The 22,448-nt window shown below is 36.1% G+C and overlaps 1 protein-coding gene across 1 annotated transcript in view; it reads right to left on the minus strand.

Annotated features, from left to right (window-relative positions):
- The window catches only part of LOC138305900 (centrosomal protein of 78 kDa-like), a 97,457-nt gene that overhangs the window by 14,109 nt on the left and 60,900 nt on the right, over positions 1 to 22,448 (minus strand). Inside the window, exons 7-8 of the mRNA XM_069246174.1 lie at positions 3,226 to 3,400; positions 2,886 to 2,999 (exon numbers count right to left, since the gene is read on the minus strand). Coding sequence (XP_069102275.1) covers positions 2,886 to 2,999; positions 3,226 to 3,400 — 289 coding nt within the window. The remainder of the gene's footprint in view (positions 1 to 2,885; positions 3,000 to 3,225; positions 3,401 to 22,448) is intronic.

The following is a 22,448-nucleotide window of genomic DNA, read 5'->3' on the forward strand; positions in this document are numbered from 1 at the left end:
CACAAAGTCATAGTAACTCAACAACCATAATGTAAATGACCTTTACAGCCAAACTTAAATGTTTTTTGTGTTCAAGCTTGAGGGATATTACAACAGAAATCCAGACACTGATTACTATGTCCAGACATAATTAGATAAATGACCAGACAGATCTGGGCACAGCCAGATTAGGTACGGACTAAAACAACAAACCAATAGATGATTTAAAATGTTCTATATAGGGAAGAAATTATTGGACAGAGATTTCATATAAATAATCATTTCAGTCAATTATTGGACAGAGATTTCCAATTCAACATTTTAGTATTTCAGATAAATAATTATTTCATTCAATTATTGGACAGAGATTTCCAATTAAACATTTTAGTTAATTTTAGAGAGATATTTCAGATTAATAATTATTTCATTCAATCATTTAACACAAACTTCATAATTCTTTATCACTAAAACATGCTATCATGATATCATCAATATTTCATGATTAAAAGTCGTATAACATTTTGAAGCGTTCACTAGGTATCAGGTTCACATGGACACTTACCTATTCCAGCCTCATTCTGACCACTACATGGACTCGGAAGTCCGACATGAACTACTATATGTACCCAACCCCAGCCCTTCAGATGGAGCGAAGTACTAGGTTTTACCTCAGAATATACCTGATATAATGGATCCAATCTTATCATTTTAATCTCAAGGTACACCATTAATTAAACAGTAAATACACTTTGAATTGTCTACCTACAGGTCTATGGTGGTTGTACGTAACTATTTTTGTACTTGTCACCTGTAAACTGGGCCAGCGTACACAAGTTACACTGTAATCTATAGGACAAAGATTACAACATTCTCGGGAAATTAAAGCTTAAGTCACTATTATATTTCTTATAATATCTATCAGCCCAGTCTGCTTTGTTGATGGTTATGGAAACTGGAATTTTCATGTTCAGAAACTTTTATTTAAATATCATTGTGACTTTTTCCATTTTTACGTGGTGGTGCACTCAGGAAGGGTGGGGTTTGTAGGTGTGTTATATAGGTCATTTTATGCAGGTAAAGGAGAGAAATATATTTTTTATTGGTGGGGCGTTAAGGATTAATTGGTTTTTGTTTTGTTTTTTTAGCTTTATTTTTTTAGCTAGGGTAGGTAAGGGGTCGGTTGGGTGGCAAGATGGTAATGCTATACCGGGTACGTAAGGCATTTTGTTAAGATGTATATATATTTTTGTTAGTGGGGCGTAAAGGACTGTTTTTTTTTTTGTATCTTGTATCTTTTTCTTTTGGCTGTATTTTTTAAGGTAGGTAAGGGGTCGGTTGGGTGGGGTGATGGTAATGCTATACATAGGACATTTTGTTAAGATAAATATATATTAGTGAAGCTTTGACAGGACTGTTTATGTGTACGTTGAGTGCTAGTAACCCTTATGGACTTTATTCCACTGTGGAAGACGGCCCATTTTGTTATAATCCATACATACAGTAATTATGAAATTTGAAGTTTTTATTTTCCAGGTATTGGAATGATAACATTTTGCTCTATCATAAAAAACCTTAGAGGGGAAGTAATGAAATACAAGTAAAACACAAAGAGGATGATAAATACTTGTATTGATATCACTCTAGCAGCTACTGAAACCATCTATCGGTGACAATAGCCAGTGTGATAAGTTTAATCATCAGTTACTAGCTATCTCTGTAATAACGAGAAGTATAAAATCTATTTATAAAGAAATTGTTCTACAAAGACAGATATCAAATTAAATAAACTGATATCTACATAATTATAATAAGATTTAATCAGAAAAAGTAAAAATTTTTATAAAAAATATTCGACGGATCGCCAGCTGTCAAGCAAACCCCAAAAGTAACAGACATGTCTTTGCATTTTGCATTAATTTGTGTATGATTTGACATTGGCTGGCAATCTTTACATTACATGCATGGTTACAGGAAGAATGGCCATTTTGATGAATTAAATTTTTCAGTATAAATAAGATTTCATTTTTTAAATTCTGTGAAGTGTGACACCCTATCGACCAGCTAGTGTTAGAACAGAATGTACCGGATCCCTTTCACCTCAGGAATTATAAATTTTCTAAAAAGATAAGGCAATGTTGTTTTTTAGCCAAGAATAAAACGTATCGGTAGTACAGACATTAGGACGAACATGTATGAATGATAAATGTGAAATTAATATATTGATTTGGACGGTAAACACTGGTCTTTCTCTTAATTAATATTGATAAAGTCTGGCCAATCTTCAGTGTAACACTTCAGTGTATATACTGTATTACCATATTCGACGCAATAAGCAACTCTATCCCTATTAGCACACCCAACCCTTTTGGAACGTCTATTTCTCTTACCTCAAATTAAATGGAGAATGAAAATATCAAAACTAAATTTATTTTTTTTGTATTTGATTTCTTTGTAAATTGACTTATGACATAATTTGCACAATCATGTTATATAAGGCTAGTCCAAATTTGGGTCCATTAACGGCCCCCTTATTTTTCACATTTTTTAAAGCTCTATGGGCCCTTAATGGGATGAATACAGTATTTCGTCTTTGCATATTACGGAGTTACCTCCCTTGCAGGTAGGTATCCATAGTGATGTCATTATTTTGTGAGGAAATACACCCTGGTAGGTGAAAATGCTAGGACTTCAATAAGTATGGGTCCAGCTTTACTTAAGTGTGAACAAATCACAGTAGTGATATTGTATGAACTAGTTATAAACATGATTGTTTTCTGTGATAAAGGCTTTCTGCTTCTCTGGTGCAAAACAACGATATTTGGATCGAGAAACTTTCCCACAGTTATACCACGTATAAATATTAAATACGGGAGTATGAACTGTCACACATCAGTAACTATAGTTACCTATAAGGGGGTTGCGTCTGACATCCAGTACGACGACTGTCGTGTTGTATTTGAGGACGTCTAGTAATGCCTTGGCACCGGTGGTAGATATACCACAACCTTGGAGATCCAACGCTGGAAACACAAAACATTCATATATCTCTTAAAAAATTCTCTTATTTCTGAAAACAACATCAGGTTTAGCTTTTGTAGAACAGTAAGAGCTTTAAAAGATATTTTTCATTAGAAAATAGGCAAAGGTGTATTAACAAGCTACTAAACTCACCTTTGAGCCAAAGGTCGTCTTTGAAAGCTTGTTGAGTACTCATTCAATGAACCATTAAGTAACAACTAAACTTACCTTTCAGCCAAAGGTCGTCCTTGAGAGCTTCGGCCAGTAGACTGGTGCCCTGATCACCTAACATAGGATTATTGTTGATGGTGATACGACGGATCCCCGGCATACGGTCAAGGTCGGGTCTTCTGTAACGTAGACTGTCTCGCCAAGCCTCATTGTGACGCTTCATAGCCTGGTGCTGTAACCACAAACGAGTCAAAATGTGTCTTAATCCCATTGTCTATAAACTCAAGATATTAGTAACCATAATACATTTGTGTTCAGATATAACACTGACCGACGCGTGGCGTGTGGTGCAAAGTACTAATTTCTACAAAATGGACAAAACATTGTGAAATTTTGGAGGCAATTCCCTTCTTTAGCAAAATGAACAGAGCACAAACAACAAGATATATATATATCAGTCAAAAATTATCTTTATCGCCATGTGGTCTTAATAAGGGCACGAAGGGCACAAAGGGCACGAAGTGCGAAGCACTTTTAAAGTAACACATACATGAAAATATAAGAAAAAACCCAATCTTCAAAATCCAATCCCACACACTGACAACTTCAGTTTGAGGCCGCTATTTTTTCGTACCTAAGGGGAGGGGAATCATGGGTAATCACCATGGATATGATGCCTTCAATCATATTATACAGGATAAATTATCGTGAAATTGGTCTTTTGGGGCCTTAAGGCAGGTGTTCTAAATACAGGGGTGGTTTCTAAGGCAGGTTTTATTGTATAGACACTATTCTTTTCTCTGCTTTTCAAACTTTTACTACATATGAATTGATATATAGCATTAACAAACAATTTTCGAAATCCAAGATGGCTACCTGTCGGCCATCTTGTTGACCAATCAGTCCCAAAATGCAGTATGCATAACTAAGGTCCTAAGGAAATCTAACTATGAAATTTGAGACAGATCGCTGCAGGAGTTTCTGAGAAATAGTGGTAACAAATTTAAATTATCAAAATATAAGATGTTTGACCGTCCCAAAATACATTATGCAGAACTATGGCCCTAGGGGAACCTAACCATGAAATTTGAGAAAGATCCTTTCAGTCCTTTCTGAAAAATAGCGAAAACAAACTTTTTTTCTATCAAAACCCAAGAAGCCGTCCTGTTTACCATCTTATTAACCAATCGGTCCCAAAATGCAATATGCACAACTAGGGCCCTAGGGGAACTTACATATAAAATCAGAGAAAGACCCCTTCAGTTATTTCTGAGAAATAGCGGTAACACAAATTGTTAATGGACAGACTGAAGGACGGATGGACCATGGACGAAAGGCAATTTGGATAGCCCACCATCTGATGATGGTGGGCTAACAAACTCATCTGTGAGCAAATGCTGAAGGCAGATTCTGGAAAGCTTCTATAATTATTTTATTATACAAAATCTAATGCAAATAACATTCAAATGTTGAGACATTATAAACTTCTGCATTCAGCTTTTAAGTTTTCTTTTAAATATCAAAAACATAATTGAAAAATACAACAAATAGTAATCATGGAATCAAACAGAGAATTTACTTTCTTCACCAAATAACAAATATCTTTAGAATACAATGCAAGGTTCAAAAATGTTTCCTAAAGAATGATAAAGAAGCCTGATATAGCCAAAACACTTAAAATTTGTTGAGAAATATTTATTTTTTATTTTTGAAAGCCTTGACATATGTCTTCTGACAGTCGATTGGATCTGCAAACATATATAACCTTATGCACCCCTAAGATTTCAAAATGAACTTTTCCAGTGTAACAACTGGAAGAGTTCAACTGAGTCCTCAGAGGGATGTCGGTATACACACTACTAAGGACGTACATGTAAAAGTCAGACTTTTTACTCTGTACCAGGAATCCCTAGGGACATTACACAGATGCCCTAAATAAATATTATACCACACAAAAAAACACCAATTTGAATTTCCATATATGAAAACACTTTTTATTGGTGCCATATGCCATGCCAGGGGAAATACGGGAATACAAATTTGTCTTTGTATATTCTATACTTACGTTTTACTATTACATTAGGGAAGTAACTACCCAAGATACCGACGCCAGCCGATTGATAACATCACTTATATTTCATTTTCAGTTGGCATTTTGTCAGGTACATTCATAGTGAGGAAAAACACCACACTTTTACTATAATAGGTTGAAGCCAAACGTTTAAAGTTGGTTAAAAGAGAACATCTCTTAATGACAAACATCACTGTATTCTGATACTTAACAGGGAAATACAATGAGTCTCCTGGTTTTCGGGGGTTAACATTCTATTGGTTCCCTGGAGAATTCAAACTTATTAGAGTGGTATACCGTGGGTACTACTACAGGGCCCAATTTAGTAAACGTTCCTTAATTTTAAGGAATGTGCTTCACATTGAATTTGCCATTGTGCAGTTCAGGCATTCATCCTCCCACCATTGCCAATTGAATGCAGTTCAACATTTAGATGTTTCCAGTCAGACTATAAGTGTACATGATTTATCCAACCAAAAATGTCTCACAAAACTGTGGTAACATTGTCCATGTGAAATTTAAAGGCTAAATACATCATACACATTATATTTCACATATGGCTGGGTAGCTTCATACTTAGAAAGCCACATACAGATACAACAGGATCTAGAAGTCTGCATCCCCATCTGTCAGCCAAATATACGTTCCATTTAAAAAAAATATATATATGAAGCAACTTTGGTGTCAGATCCGGTAATTAATTGTAAGAAAAGTAAATTTCCTTTCTATAATGAGGAAGCCAGTTCCTTACCATAACAAGTACATATAATAACAAGGTTACTAAGCTACAGGTGAAACTGATGTACATATTGCAGAAGAAACCTAAATCTGATTTACATAAACTGACGTACATATCACAGAAGAAATCTAAATCTCATTTACATATTCCTGTAATGAGCCACACACTTGCCGAGTGTTTGACGCCTGAGCGGAACTTGGGTAGCAACACCAGACAGAACCCTGGCAGTCAATTCTGTTTTTATAGCCTGTTTTCGGAGACAGGTTGCTCATGTAGAAAATTGATTTATTCAAAATCCATAATTTTATCTAGATTATATACTGCTGAAGGAGTGGAAAAGAGGAGCGCTAGGAGAGCGGACAAATACTCTTGATTCTATTCTATCTGCAATGTAAATTTCCAACTCTGATGAAAAATTACCTTTAGCTATGATCATTATTTGGATCAGAAAATATTTGTATTTAATAAAAATTTCATTATTTGTAGTTAATTAATATTTGTATTTAATAAAACTTTCATCTTTAAAGCTGTATAGCTGTTATAACTAAGTAGCATTTAATGCTACTGTGAGCAAGATTCAGAAACAAATATTGGGATCTGGATGATGTAGTTCATAAATAAAATTTTTATGAAGACAAATCGCCGTTTTTACTGTCCATGAAGAATACATCTCCTTTTAAACTTTCATGAAGAAGACGTCTTTTTAACTTTTATTAAGAAGATATCTCCCTTTCAAATTACCATGAAGATCTCCATTTTAAATTATCATGACAAAGATATATTGAAGTCTCCACTTTTAACTTTCATGAAGAACACATCTCCTTTTTTTTCTACATTTACACATTTGATGAAGACAATATATCGTTTTTGAATTTTGATGAAGAGATTGCTATCTCCCTTTTTAAACTTTTCATGATAATGATATCTCCCTTTTAAATAACCATGAATCTGATCTTAAGACATATTCCTTGTAACCTTTCATGAAGAAAATCTCTTTTCAATTTAAATATATTTTAAAAATTTACTGACCAGGAAAAAAACTATAAGATAAACTGTTGATGTTAAGAGCCAATAATCAGTGTATCATGGAGGTAAAACCTATGGTTGATCTGTGGAGATATTCACTCTCAACTCGGACACAGATTTATAGCCCTCTACATCAGTGACCAGAAATCCAATGCCAGTGAAGAAATTGACAGAAAATTTGATCACATATACCGATCTGTGCCTGCTAATGATACATGATCCAAAGTTACCAGGAGAGAAACTGACATCAATTTCTGGCCTGATGATAGGTAGTCATGCATCCTATGGCCTGCAGGCCATTTTTCTTCCCACACCCACCGATGGCCACCATCCTGATGATTATCCTTATAGAAAAGGCATCTTCTCCCACTCATTGATTTAGTCCTGGTCAGTATTTGTGTACACTCACCACAGATTTGATCTGTTCCTACTATTTCAGTCCTTTTACATATTAAGTACAATGAATTAATCTACTGTTTCCTTTACAGTTATCTACACTTTTCATGCATCTTTGATATTTACGATATTAAACAGTTACCTACTGATTTTTGAAACAGTGTTTGACCTTTTTCTGAGCAGTTATATACCTCTCTCCTGGATAGTTATCTACCCTTTTCTGAAGCTACCTACTGTTTTTCTGAGCAGGTACCTACCGTTTTTCTGAGCAGTTATCTACCCTTTTTTCTGAACAGTTATCTATTGGTTTTTCTGAGCAGTTATCTATCGTTTTTCTGAGCAGTTATCTACCGTTTTTCTGAGCAGTTATCTTCTGTTTTTGTGAGCAGTTATCTACCCTTTTTTCTGAGCAGTTATCTACCGTTTTTCTGAGCAGTTATCTACTGTTTTTCTGAACAGTTATCTACCGTTTTTCTGAGCAGGTATCTACTCTTTTTCTGAGCAGTTATCTACTGTTTTTCTGAGCAGGTATCTACCCTTTTTCTGAGCAGTTATCTACTGTTTTTCTGAGCAGTTATCTACCCTTTTTTCTGAACAGTTATCTATTGGTTTTTCTGAGCAGTTATCTATTGTTTTTCTGAGCAGTTATCTACCGTTTTTCTGAGCAGTTATCTTCTGTTTTTGTGAGCAGTTATCTACCCTTTTTTCTGAGCAGTTATCTACCGTTTTTCTGAGCAGTTATCTACTGTTTTTCTGAACAGTTATCTACCGTTTTTCTGAGCAGTTATCTACTGTTTTTCTGAGCAGTTATCTACCGTTTTTCTGAGCAGGTATCTACCCTTTTTCTGAGCAGTTATCTCTACTGTTTTTCTGAGCAGTTATCTACTGTTTTGAATTATCCTGTTATCTACTGTTTTTCTGAGGTATCTACTTTTTCTGAGCAGGTATCTACCCTTTTTTCTGAGCAGTTATCTACTGTTTTTCTGAGCAGTTATCTACCTTTTTCTGAGCAGTTATCTACTGTTTTTCTGAGCAGTTATCTACCCTTTTTCTACAGAGCTATCTAACTTTTTTCTGAACAGTTCTCCATCCTTATTATCTATTTATCTACCCTTTTTTCTGAACAGTTATCTACCTTTTTTCTGAACAGTTCTCTACCCTTTGTCTGAGCATTTATCTACCCTTTTCTGGACAGTTATCTACCCTTTTTTCTGAACAGTTCTCTACCCTCTTTCTGAACAGTTATCTACCCTTTTCTGAACAGTTATCTACCCTTTTTCTGAACAGTTATCTATCCTTTTCTGAACAGTTATCTACTCTTTTTCTGAACAGTTATCTACCCTTTTTCTGAACAGTTATCTACTCTTTTTCTGAACAGTTATCTATCCTTTTCTGAACAGTTATCTTTCCTTTTTCTGAAAAGTTGTCATCCTTTTAAACCAAGTAATGGCAATTTCATATAAAGCATCACCAACGAGATAAGTTATGGTTTGTTAAGAAAAATTTAAATGAAATAGCTACACCAACAAAATTGAAAAAAATTCATTTGTTCGTAATAGGAACTGTCAGTTATTTTAAACAACACCCAGAAAACCTTGTATGATAATTACAGCTCTTCATCAAAAATGGAGATTTGAGGAGAACGTTCACTGACATTTATTTTACCATGAATGTCAATCCCATGTGATTTACACCCTATAGTCGTAATCATTACCTGCTAGTCGTCATTGTACCAATTATATCAGAGTTCTCACTGTCGCTGTAACTCTACTGCACACAACAAAACAGAACAGCATTGTCCCTGAGACATTACAGTAACAATTATCACCACATTTACGTCCAAACAATAAATGTTGTGACAGTGGAGGTGGCTACATTGACGCGAGGATGTGAGTGTCTTCTAATGATCATTGACTGTGTCTGTTAGAGCAAATTAGACATGTTGTCCATCAACCCAAGGTAATCAACACCCGTACTACCACCAGGCGGCGCTCTCCTTCAGCAGAATCTCACAGTTTCTATATAAGGTGTGTGTGTCTCTTTCTCATTATGTAATAATACATATTTGATACTTGGCAAGTTTCAGATAATTTTTAACTCTTTCCTTCTATTGAATTCTTTCCCTATTCTGTCTTAGCCGAAATGAGTTATTAAAGTTTCTCCCCTGGAAGACTTTGAGAAAAGTTTGGTCAAAATGCACGTTATTTGTTAACTTATCTAATCTAAACACTTTCAGGTTAGGCGAATTATTTTGACTTACTTAGAAATCATTTTATCAATTATTTTAAACCTGATTCAAGATATAGCAATCCGGAGTTGAAGTGCCGTCATTTTGTGGTTATACTGTATTATTTGTACATCTGTAAGTTGTGCCCTGATGATGGCATGCCTTTAAGGCCGAAACATGTCGGCAACCAGCTGCACCAGATGAAGCTAGAATATACCATTCAGTACCTGGCTCTGCATCCCTTATTTTTTTTGATGAAGCAGCCATCATTTTGTATAGGATAATAATTAACATCTCATTTCTTATTCCTCTGTCATAAATAAGATATATACTTGGTTGAAATAAATGTTGTTTAAGATTCTATAACTTTGTTTTGACTTTAAATACTTTTCCTTGTCCACACAATACAGTTACATTAGTTTAGAACATCCAAGAGGCATGCAATCTATAATTCATTAATATATGTATAACCATAGTTAAAGATATGTGAGTCCAAATGGAGTGTATAGAAATGTAGCAAAAGTAAAAATGACCACAACATATCCGTTAGCACGTTTCGCCTTGTCATTATGGCTTCTCAGAAAGCTTATTTTTCAGAGAACATCTCATACCGTATATATACATGCTGTTGTAAAAAATCAATTGTTGACAAACAAAAGAAGCTTCGTAAAAATAATCAAGTACAGACGAGCAGGCCACCAGAAAATAACAATATAATCACACAATAACCCTGCCACCTGCTGGATCAGCTAATCAAGGCGAGACCTCAGGGCCACAAACTTTCTACAGCATAAAACAAGGCCATGTGATGATTACAGACCGCCTTGTCAATCACCGTCCCACCCGCCCGGCCGATTAATTACCTGGACGTTTACGATTGGATTTCCCCGATACTGATTGGTAATTTTCCACCAATTCTGTGTAAGTACATTTTGCTGGTAAATTGGAAACTGATTTATTGATCACAGATGAGTCAGGATGATGGTGATAATCAGCTCGTTATAGAGGACATCAGAAGTCAACTGCTAGTCACTGGTCACTAGGCTATTGTTTTTATATTTTTGTGTTGTCTTTGAAGGTTTTTTTGTTTTTTTTTTGTTTTTTGTTTTTCTTTTTCATACAACCCTTCCCAAAAATGTGCTTTCTGTTATAATTTTGCTTCTTAATGTAAAAAAATCAATAATGCATTCTTCCCTTGCAAGACAATAATTATGAATAGGAAAGGTAAGAAAAATTATATGCATCTACCTTTGTCAATTTTAACATTGTTACACACCCATCAAAGTAAAGTCCAAAATTCCCAAATTTATTAATTGTTACATAAATGAATACACAGTTTACATTATGTGCCTACACATTTTCCCTTAACACAAGTGGACTCCTTTATCTTGGATTTAAAACCTTGATTATTATATATAATAAGAAATAGATTTCTACCTTAATTGTGTGAGTTATCTCCCTTAAAGACCATGTAGTTGTCTTCCTTTAAAACATGAGTATTGCCAGTTGATGTTATTTTTGACATTGATTGAGGAATTCTATATACCCTTTCACTGTATTTCTATCTGCAAAGTTGATTATTGGAAAAGCTTTTTTCACATGCTGTAGTCTGAAACTGCCTCGTTATCACATTTGTACCAGAACGTGTCTTAGATGTCAGTACTGAGGAGGCACTCCTGATATAGATAACTGTGTGGACTGGTGTATTCATTGTCGTCTTTAGAGAAGCCTTATACCAATGTAAACCTGACACTGGTCGCAAACATTTCCGAGACTAGATACATCAGCTTCATATGTTATGAGGACACAGACTTGACAACTTTAAACACCGTAAGACTGCATGATAGGCATGTTAGAAATCCATGTCTGTCAAAAGTTTGGTTTTAGGGCAGGATTCTACAGTGACTAGAAACATTCTGAAGACATAGATTCATTGACTGGTTACACATGGGGACATTGATAAAATGTTTAAAAGATGGTCTATTAAATCAGATATACTGTGGAATTGATTGAAACATGAACAGTTTCAATTCAGGAACAAAACAAATTAATGGAAGCTTAACGGCTTCAGTTTCAGAACAAAGCAATCTTATATTGTACAATTTGCATCAATAAATTCAACAAAACATCTTATCTCTCAAATCAATAATTTCTATAACACCCTCTTTTTGTACCAACAATATTCTCTACAAGTCTTTTAGATAAACAGGTACAACCAGAACTGTTGATTAAGACCACCTTAGGGACAAATAAAAATGGTTTTTAAAGTTAAATGGTACTGTATATATGACATGGCCTTATAAAACAGTGGTCTTTATACACAGGGACATGGTCTTATAAAACAGGTGGTCTTTATACACAGGGACATGGTCTAACAAAACAGGTGGTCTTTATACACAGGGACATGGTCTTATAAAGCAGGTGGTCTTTATACAGAAGTACATAGGGGGCCAATTAAAGGCCCCTTCCCCTTGAGAAATTTGCTGTATTTTTTCAATTTTATCTAAATATGTTCCAAAATAAAGAAAAACTCTCTAAAATTTACATTTTTCTTTTGAAAGATGCAATGAATTGTTTTCCCAATTTAAAAGGTACAAGACCCTGAAATTATTGAATAAGAAAATCACTGGGCTTACTGATAAAACAAACTTGTGAGAAGTCATATTTAACAATTCAAACTGCAATGCCAACCTCCCCATAGATTCAGATGAAGCACCCTATACACAGCCTTGAGATAAGCATCAAATCTACCAATACTGTTCAAGGTAATGTAAACCCCATCAAAATTCAGCCAGGACAATTTGCTTCGCTTGTCCACACTACATGAGACGCTGATGAAACAGACGCTGATGAAAGTCTATGATTACTAGCCAATTTGAATCCAAATGAACAAGCGTCCCTTGGGTGGAGGCGTCATTACCATCCAGAACAGCATTCGTTCCCTGACACTTGTGTCAACATCAACACAAACAAAACATAGAGACAACTGTGAAGGAGAACAAATTCCTCATACGAACTCGTACACAAATACAATGTTTGATATCAGATGTCACATTGATTTCTTGGAGTTTCTCTCTGCTGAGTAAAGTCCAGTGAACATAATTATATCTAAGGATTCTTCAACTTGTGTTTACTTAAGGTCGCCGGTTCCATACAGAAATTGTCTACACAATGTCATCATCTCTGATTTATGTAGTACCATACAGAGACGGCAATGTTGTCTTATTATGTAAAGACTACTGTGAGTCTGACCAAAGGTTTGGAAAAAAAAACAATACTACAATGAAATATATTTTAATTTGCTCCACTTAAGTAGTAAATTGACACCTGTTGTTACTGCTCTAAAGCAGGTACCATGATTAGTCTAGAAGTATTGTTTCAGCCATGCCATATTATATGATATATCATACATGTTATAGTACATGTACAAAGATGGTCCAGCATGCATAAAAAAAAAAAAAAAAAAAAAAAAAAAAAAAATCTGAAAATAAAATAAAAAAAATTGTTAAAGAAATGTAAGAAATGACTGAGAGTGAATCAGTCCAAAGCTATATAACATCAGTAAATCTGATCAGTCTACATTACATATAATCAGGTTGTCACAGTGGAGAAAATGTCAGGTATCAATGGTGATAATTGTACAAACCAGGCAAGGCTATTTATGCTCATGGAAACGTTTTTTTGCATAGTACAATGTCGTCTGGGGGAACTTAATAAAAATGTTTGCTGGATGTTCAACTTATGGCCAAGAGTCCAAATATCCAAGTTGCTCACGGAACAGTAGAGTGTTTTACCATAGCGTAGAAACAAAATTGATGTTCATTCATTATACTTTGTCTGTATTTCGTGCACAGTATAGATGGGTATGTTATATCATGGTTGAAAAGTGTAATATTTGTCATATATTCAAACAGATATATCTAAATGAGAGCCAGAGATAAAACTCCAGGGTTCAGTTCATAAAATTATTCCAGATTTCAATGATTAGGTGACTTTTTCTTTACCTAATGAACCAAGTTAATTTGACTGGGCCAGGGAAGGGACAACACAAGAGCATATCAGGCTATGTTATATAGAGTTTGCCCATGTAAGATAGCTATGTAAGATAAATCTATCTTACATGGCATTTCACGCGCGCGGATTAATTTGTGTCACATGGAGAGAACTGTTGAAATATGCCATCTAGGCCTACCTGTTGCACAACGGCACGTAAATGCTGTTAATATATATAGTATTTTGATCATGTGTGCATCGTATCCTATTAGAATATGACGTACATGTATATCTACTAGGTGTAATCATTAATGAATAGGCCATGTTGCGTGTCCCTGTGTCACGTCATCCGGTTAGGCATAAGTCCAAAAATGACCGACTGTAATGTCCCGTACTGTAGCCTGCATGTTTCTGTTAACTTACTGACAATTAACACACACAATCGCTAAATGATTATAGAACTCTGAATGATAGACACACATTTATGATTTCAAACATGCTGTCAAACATGAAAACCACATATTATGATTAACGTATGATAGCCTACCATCCGGGCGAGAACAGTCCTCCGCTTCACTTCTAAACAAGAATCACGTTTAAATACGTACAATCCTGTATCACAACAAAGGTCGGACACTCGTATCGAAATCATGTTCGCTGGATCCCATATGAACAACTGTGAAAAATGTTGATACAACAAAACAAGCTCCAAAATCAAAACATTGTCTGATCATGGTGATAGAGAGCGACTCGGAGTAGCCTTGACCGCCAATATATGAATGGAATTCCGACGAAAGTCGTGACGTCACGTATGACGCAGTGCTTTGACTGAAGTGACAAAACAGTGAAAATTACCGCTACGTTTCTTCAAAATGACAACAATATTGTAGTTAGAACTGAAATACATGTGCCACACAAAATCAATCTTTTCTCTTTGGTTGTTTTTTGTTTTGGACATTGGCGCTATATATTTCGCGGATGTACGCAAACGTGTACCATGTGATCGGGTACAGGAAAAAAGTCGGTCAGGCCACGAAATATTTTTCAGAGAATTATACATTCACCCAGATAAGATACAACAAAAGGATCTTATTTTGTCCGCAAACTTTCAGTTTGCCAAAAACGGGTATGCTTTTTAAGGATATCTTATTGTTTTAGCATAAAATTGTGTAATAAAAAATCGGAAAAAAAATGAAGTAAAATGATGGACCCGCAGCTATTTTAACGGAAATTTGGTAATGATATGAGAGAAAAAGACTCTTTCATATATACACATGGAGGATAGGGGATATTCCACCCTCGGGGTCAGAAAATGTGGTAAAAACCTCGGCAAGCCTCGGGTTTTACCACATTTTCTGACCCCTCGGGTGGAATACCCCTATCCTCCATGTGTACATATGAAAGAGTCTTATATTATCAGCTATAAATATATCTATCCCAAGCAAGTCAGGGAAATCACAACACAGCGTAGTCAACCATGCTCATCCTTTATAAACAAATCTATTAACACTTTGAAGTTATGAGCGTGAGTTTAGGCAGTGCTTCCTTGTTAAATCAGATTTAATTGGATTGGCGTTGACATTATTAATAGTGAACAAAGCTTTGACTGTATACCCTAGGGATGCTTCTTACGTAACTCGCAGGTTTGAAGGCAGGATTTATCATATTCTATAAACATTAATATCAAGCTTAGCAAGGTTCTCATGTAACAGCATATCAATAACAGATTTAAATGTGCTCCTTGACAAATGTAAACTGATATTTAGCGATAGTTTATAGCGTTTTCTGTGCTGTGAATGACAACTCTATACCATGATGGTTAGTGATCCCATGATGTTCTCAGTAAATTAAGATCACTTTTCTTTGATGCCTGTAATTATTACTGTGATTTTGAATCTGAATGACATCCTGATCAGACATTCAGACAGACCCAATCAGATGATTCAATGCTGTTAGATATAAAACATATAGCAACACATTTCACATAAGAAGGGTAGAATGACAATAAGCTATTCCGGTATCACTGAAACTCTGTTACACATTTACCAAACGGTTCGGTCATGAAATTCAGGGATATATGTTATTTTTCACTTTGATAGCTGAGGCCCATTAGACATTCACCAAACAATTTGCGGGTGAAAATTGTGGAAATCATTGATAAGATTGTTTTCTGTACCCCATTGGGATAAGGTATTGGCCCTTACATTGAAGATACAAAAGTTCCATTAGGCAAATACAATAATTCAAATCAAATATGGACAGGTGAACTTCAGAAAGTTAACACCCAACAATTCCAAAGTTTTGGTTAGGTTTGTGATTCTGGAATCAACATCTTCATTGGAAGGTAATTAAAGACATAATTAAAGATTTATAATTAATTCTAACATAAAGTGGTACTTGATAATTGTGATTTATAATAATTCTAACTTGTGTGTTATGTTATGATTCCACACCCACATAAGGAGACATTCGTATGCAGCTGGAGAGGTTTGTGATCTGGACACTTCATTGGAAGTAATAGACATTAAAGTATAATAATCTCAAACAGTTACTGGTAATTATTGTGTGAGATGTCCCACCCACATAAGGAGACATTAGTAAGCAGTGGTTTGTGATTCTTGGACCAATGTGGAAGGTAATTAATCCACTCTCTGTAAATGGTCCACACCCACTCAGATTGCAAGCTCATGTAACATTGGAAGGTTAATAAAGAGTCAGTGTAAATTATATGTTCATGATTTATGGCAGACTATTCGTAATATATGATCAAATGGAAAATACTTCTCTCAATGGACTCTGATATCTGTATGCAGAAATATATGTTATATTTTCCTTTCTTTTCGATCTCAAACAATTAATTTCAACATGAGCTGACCTTTATGTAAAGACGGCTTTGCCTTGGTTAGTTTTCAATTACCAGTTTGACTGCCCAAAAGTTATCATGCATGATATTTTTAAGCCAGAATTTTGAAATCATGATTCTAAAGCTGATTTTGATTTAGGAAAACACAATAGTATATTTCTAGGTTGGGAAAATTGTAGGTCAAGGATGAGTCCAGGAACCACAAAGCAGTTTTAACCTTACAGATATCCATAGCATATGAAATCATAATGATCTCCATAACATATACATAGCATATGAATAGATAAAGACGTTATAACTTATTTAACCATAAAGACCTTATGGTTACACTATGTACTTAAGACATGGGGATGTTTATGGTTTAATAAGTCATGGGGACATTTATTGTTACATATGTCATGGAGATCTTTAAAATCACAGAAATTTGCAGACCTTCAAAGCTACATTTTCTAACTGTATATTGAGCCAGCTGTTCAGTAGATCTAACAGATGCTTGGTTGTTTATTAATTTTTATTGATAGAGCCCGTTATCCACCACGGAAACGCACAACAATCCATCATCCACTCAATCATCTGAATGTTTGACATGCTAGGCAGTTGACATTCTCTTTATTCTGCATGAAAAGGAGCCATGCTTTCTGTCCATGGTTGTTTTCTCAAGGACCGTAGACATGCAATAGCGTGATTACTTTTTCCGCTAAGGAAAACATCTCACACCAACACAAATATCAGTCATAAACATTACAAGACCTCTTCAATTTGGGAGTCCACCGATCGCATCAAAAGTAACGTGCACACATTTCAGCTACATTACTTCTACATTTCAGAATAAATGCTATCTAAGTTCAGGATTTTGTGGCTAATTACTTGATCCTAATAGTTATGATATTGTAGTCCAAATCACATTAATGGAAAATTTAAGGCAATGTGCATCCTTCTTTTGTTTGTTTGTTTGATTATAATTAACGTCCTATTAACAGCTATGGTCATGTAAGGACGGCCTCCCATGTATGTGGTGTGCTGCGTGTATGTTGTGCGAGGTGCATGTTTTGGGAGACTGCGGTATATTCATGTTGTGTCTTCTTGTATAGTGGAAATGTTGCCCTTTTTATAGTGCTGTATCACTGAAACATGCTGCCGAAGACACCAAGCAACACACCCCACCCGGTCACATTATACTGACAACGGGCGAACCAGTCGTCCCACTCCCTGTTTGCTGAGCGCTAAGCAGGAGCAGAAACTACCACTTTTATAGACTTTGGTGTGTCTCGGCCAGGTAACAGAACCCAGAGCCTTCCTCACAGGGGCGAACGCTCAACTCAAGGCCAAAAGTGAGGCGGTGCCAAGGGAGGCATTAGAAAAGAAACAGTCAGTTAGAAGGAAGAGAAAAGATAAGATCCTAAATTTAGTCGCCTTCTAAGTGAGGGGATAAGATGTTCTAATATTCTAATACAATCCTTGCTATTCAGGGTCGTAAGTTTGAAATCTAAATGTATCACATGCAAGTCAATGATTCTTTTCTGTGTACTTTGGTGTTCCTAAACCTCCAAAACCTTGTCTCTCTAGATATTCAGACTTCCCTGATATTGGTATATGTGTTTACCTAAGGCCCCACATTATATACAGACTCCCTCTGATATTGGTATATGTGTTTACCTAAGGCCCACATTATATGTGTTTTACCTAAGGCCCCACATTATACAGACTCCCCCTGATATTGGTATATGTGTTTACCTAAGGCCCCACATTATATACAGACTCCCCCTGATATTGGTATATGTGTTTACCTAAGGCCCCACATTATATACAGACACCCCTGATATTGGTATATGTGTTTACCTAAGGCCCCACATTATATACAGACACCCCTGATATTGGTATATGTGTTTACCTAAGGCCCCACATTATATGTTTTTACCTAAGGCCCCACATTATATGTTTTTACCTAAGGCCCCACATTATATACAGACTCCCCCTGATATTGGTATATGTGTTTACCTAAGGCCCCACATTATATACAGACACTCCTGATATTGGTATATGTGTTTACCTAAGGCCCCACATTATATACAGACACTCCTGATATTGGTATATTTGTTTACCTAAGGCCCCACATTATATACAGACCTCAGCCCCTGATATATATGTTTTTACCTAAGGCCCCCATATTATATTGGTTTACTCAGGCCCCTGATATTTGTATATGTGTTTACCTAAGGCCCCACATTATATACAGACTCCCCCTGATATTGGTATATGTGTTTACCTAAGGCCCCACATTATATACAGACTCCCCCTGATATTGGTATATGTGTTTACCTAAGGCCCCACATTATATGTTTTTACCTAAGGCCCCACATTATATGTTTTTACCTAAGGCCCCACATTATATACAGACCACCCTGATATTGGTATATGTGTTTTACCTAAGGCCCCACATTATATATAGACCCCCCTGATATTAATATATGTGTTTACCTAAGGCCCCACGTTATATACTTCCTCTGATATTGTATACGTGTTTACCTAAGGCCCCACATTATATACAGACTCCCCCTGATATTGGTATATGTGTTTACCTAAGGCCCCACATTATATACAGACTCCCCTGATATTGGTATATGTTTTTACCTAAGGCCCCACATTATATACAGACTCCCCCTGATATTGGTATATGTGTTTACCTAAGGCCCCACATTATATACAGACTCCCCCTGATATTGGTATATGTGTTTACCTAAGGCCCCACATTATATGTGTTTACCTAAGGCCCCACATTATATACATACTCCCCCTGATATTGGTATATGTGTTTAACCTAAGGCCCCACATTATATGTGTATTACCCAAAGGCCCCACCTTATATGTTTTTTATACCTAATGGCCCCACATTATATACAGACTCTTCCCCTTGATATTGGCCCCACATATATGTTTTTTACCTAAGGCCCCACATTATATACAGACTTCCCCTGATATTTGTATATGTGTTTACCTAAGGCCCCACATTATTTTTTACAGACACTCCCTGATATTGGTATATGTGTTTAACCTAAGGCATCCCACATTTATATTACAGACTTTCCCCTGATATTGGTATATGTGTGTTTACCTAAGGCCCCACATTATATGTAGACTCCCCCTAATATGGTATATGTGTTTTACCTAAGGCCCCACATTATATGTTTTTTACCTCAGGGCCCCACATTATATGTTTTTACCAAAGGCCCCACATTATATATACAGACTACCCCCTTGATATTTGGTATATGTGTTTACCTAATGGCCCCACATTATATACAGACACCCCTGATATTGGTATATGTGTTTACCTAAGGCCCCACATTATATGTTTTTACATTGTTTACACTCAAGAGCCTGACATTGGTATATGTTTTTACCTCAGGCCCCACATTATATGTTTTTACCTAAGGCCCCACATTATATACAGACTCCCCCTGATATTTGTATATGTGTTTAACCTAAGGCCCCACAATTATATACAGACACCCCTGATATTGGTATATGTGTTATACCTAAGGCCCCACATTATATACAGACTTCCCTCCTGATATTGGTATATGTGTTTACCCGGCCCCACATTATATGTTTTTACCTAAGGCCCCACATTATATACAGACTCCCCTGATATTGGTATATGTGTTTTTACCTAAGGCCCCACATTATATACAGACTCCCCCCCATTATATGTTTTTACCTAAGGCCCCACATTATATACAGTTTAACCCCTGATATTGGTATATGTGTTTACCTAAGGCCCCACATTATATACAGACTCCCCCTGATATTGGTATATGTGTTTACCTCAAGGCCCCCACATTATATACAGACTCCCCTGATATTGGTATATGTGTTTACCTAAGGCCCCAACATTATATACAGACTTCCCCCTGATATTGGTATATGTGTTTACCTAAGGCCCCACATTATATGTTTTTATTTTTATTTTTTCCCCCTGATATTGGTTTTACCTAAGGCCCCACATTTATATACAGACTCCCCCTGATATTGGTATATGTGTTTACCTAAGGCCCCACATTATAATATACAGACTCCCCCTGTATATATATGTTTACCTAAGGCCCCACATTATATGTGTTTACCTAAAGGCCCCACATTATATACACCCCCTACTCCCCCTGATATTGGTATATGTGTTTACCTAAGGCCCCACATTATATACAGACCAAAGGCCTGATATTGGTATATGTTTTTTACCTAAGGGCACATTATATACAGACATCCCCCTGATATTGTATATGTTTTTTTTTACCTAAGGCCCCACATTATATAGACTCCTTTTTTACCTAAGGCCCCACATTATATTACAGACTTCCCCTGATATTGGTATATGTGTTTACCTAAGGCCCCACATTATATACAGACTTCCCCTGATATTGGTATATGTGTTTACCTAAGGCCCCACATTTATATACAGACACCCCTGATATTGGTATATGTGTTTACACTAAGGCCCCACATTATATACAGACAGGCCCCTGATATTGGTATATGTTTTTACCTAAGGCCCCACATTATATACCTCAGGCCCCACATTATATGTTTTTACCTAAGGCCCCACATTATATACAGACACTCCTCCTGATATATTGTATATGTGTTTTTACCTAAAAAGGAGAGGCCCCACATTATTTAGAACATCCCCCTAATATTGGTATATGTGTTTAACCTAAGGCCCCACATTTATATGACTGACACCCCCTGATATTGGTATATGTTTTACCTAAGGCCCCACATTATAACAGTGTATATGTGTTTACCTAAGGCCCCACATTATATACAGACCCCTGATATTGGTATAATTGTGTTTACCTAAGGCCCCCCACATTTATATACAGACTCCCCCTGATATTGGTATATGTGTTTACCTAAGGCCCCACATTATATACAGACTCCTCCTGATATTGGTATATGTGTTTACCTAAGGCCCCACATTTTTATATGTATATTTTTACCTAAGGCCCCACATTATATGTTTTACTCAGGCCCCATAATTGGTATATGTGTTTTACCTAAGGCCCCACATTATATACAGACACTCCCTGATATTGGTATATGTGTTTACCTAAGGCCCCAACATTATATACAGACACCCCCTGACATGGTATATGTGTTTACCTAATGGCCCCACATTATATACAGACTCCCCTGATATTGGTATATGTTTTTACCTAAGGCCCCACATTATATGTTTTTACCTCAGGCCCCCACATTATATTTTCCTCCCCTGATATTGGTATATGTGTTTACCTAAGGCCCCACATTATATGTTTTCCCCCTGATATTGGTATATGTGTTTACCTAAGGCCCACATTACATGTTTTACCTATGGCCCCACATTATATACCCCCATGATATTGGTATATGTGTTTTACCTAAGGCCCCACATTATATACAGACTCCCCCTGATATTGGTATATGTGTTTACCTAAGGCCCCACATTATATGTTTTTTACCTACAGGACCCCTGATATGGTATATGTTTTACCTAAGGCCCCACATTATATATACCTCAGGCTTCCCCTGATATTGTATATGTTTTAACCTAAGGCCCCACATTATATGTTTTTACCTCAGGCCCCACATTATATGTGTTTTTACCTCAGGCCCCACATTATATACATCACTTCCCCTGATATTGGTATATGTGTTTACCTAAGGCCCCCACATTATATACAGACACCCCTGATATTGGTATATGTGTTTACCTAAGGCCCCACATTATATACAGACTCCCCCTGATATTGGTATATGTGTTTACCTAAGGCCCCACATTATATGTGTTTACCTACCTAAGGCCCCACATTATATACAGACTCCCCTGATATTGGTATATGTGTTTACCTAAGGCCCCACATTATATACAGACTCCCCTGATATTGGTATATGTGTTTACCTAAGGCCCCACATTATATACAGACCC

The sequence above is a fragment of the Argopecten irradians genome, chromosome 13, assembly GCF_041381155.1.
Source record: "Argopecten irradians isolate NY chromosome 13, Ai_NY, whole genome shotgun sequence".
Lineage (NCBI taxonomy): Eukaryota > Metazoa > Mollusca > Bivalvia > Pectinida > Pectinidae > Argopecten > Argopecten irradians.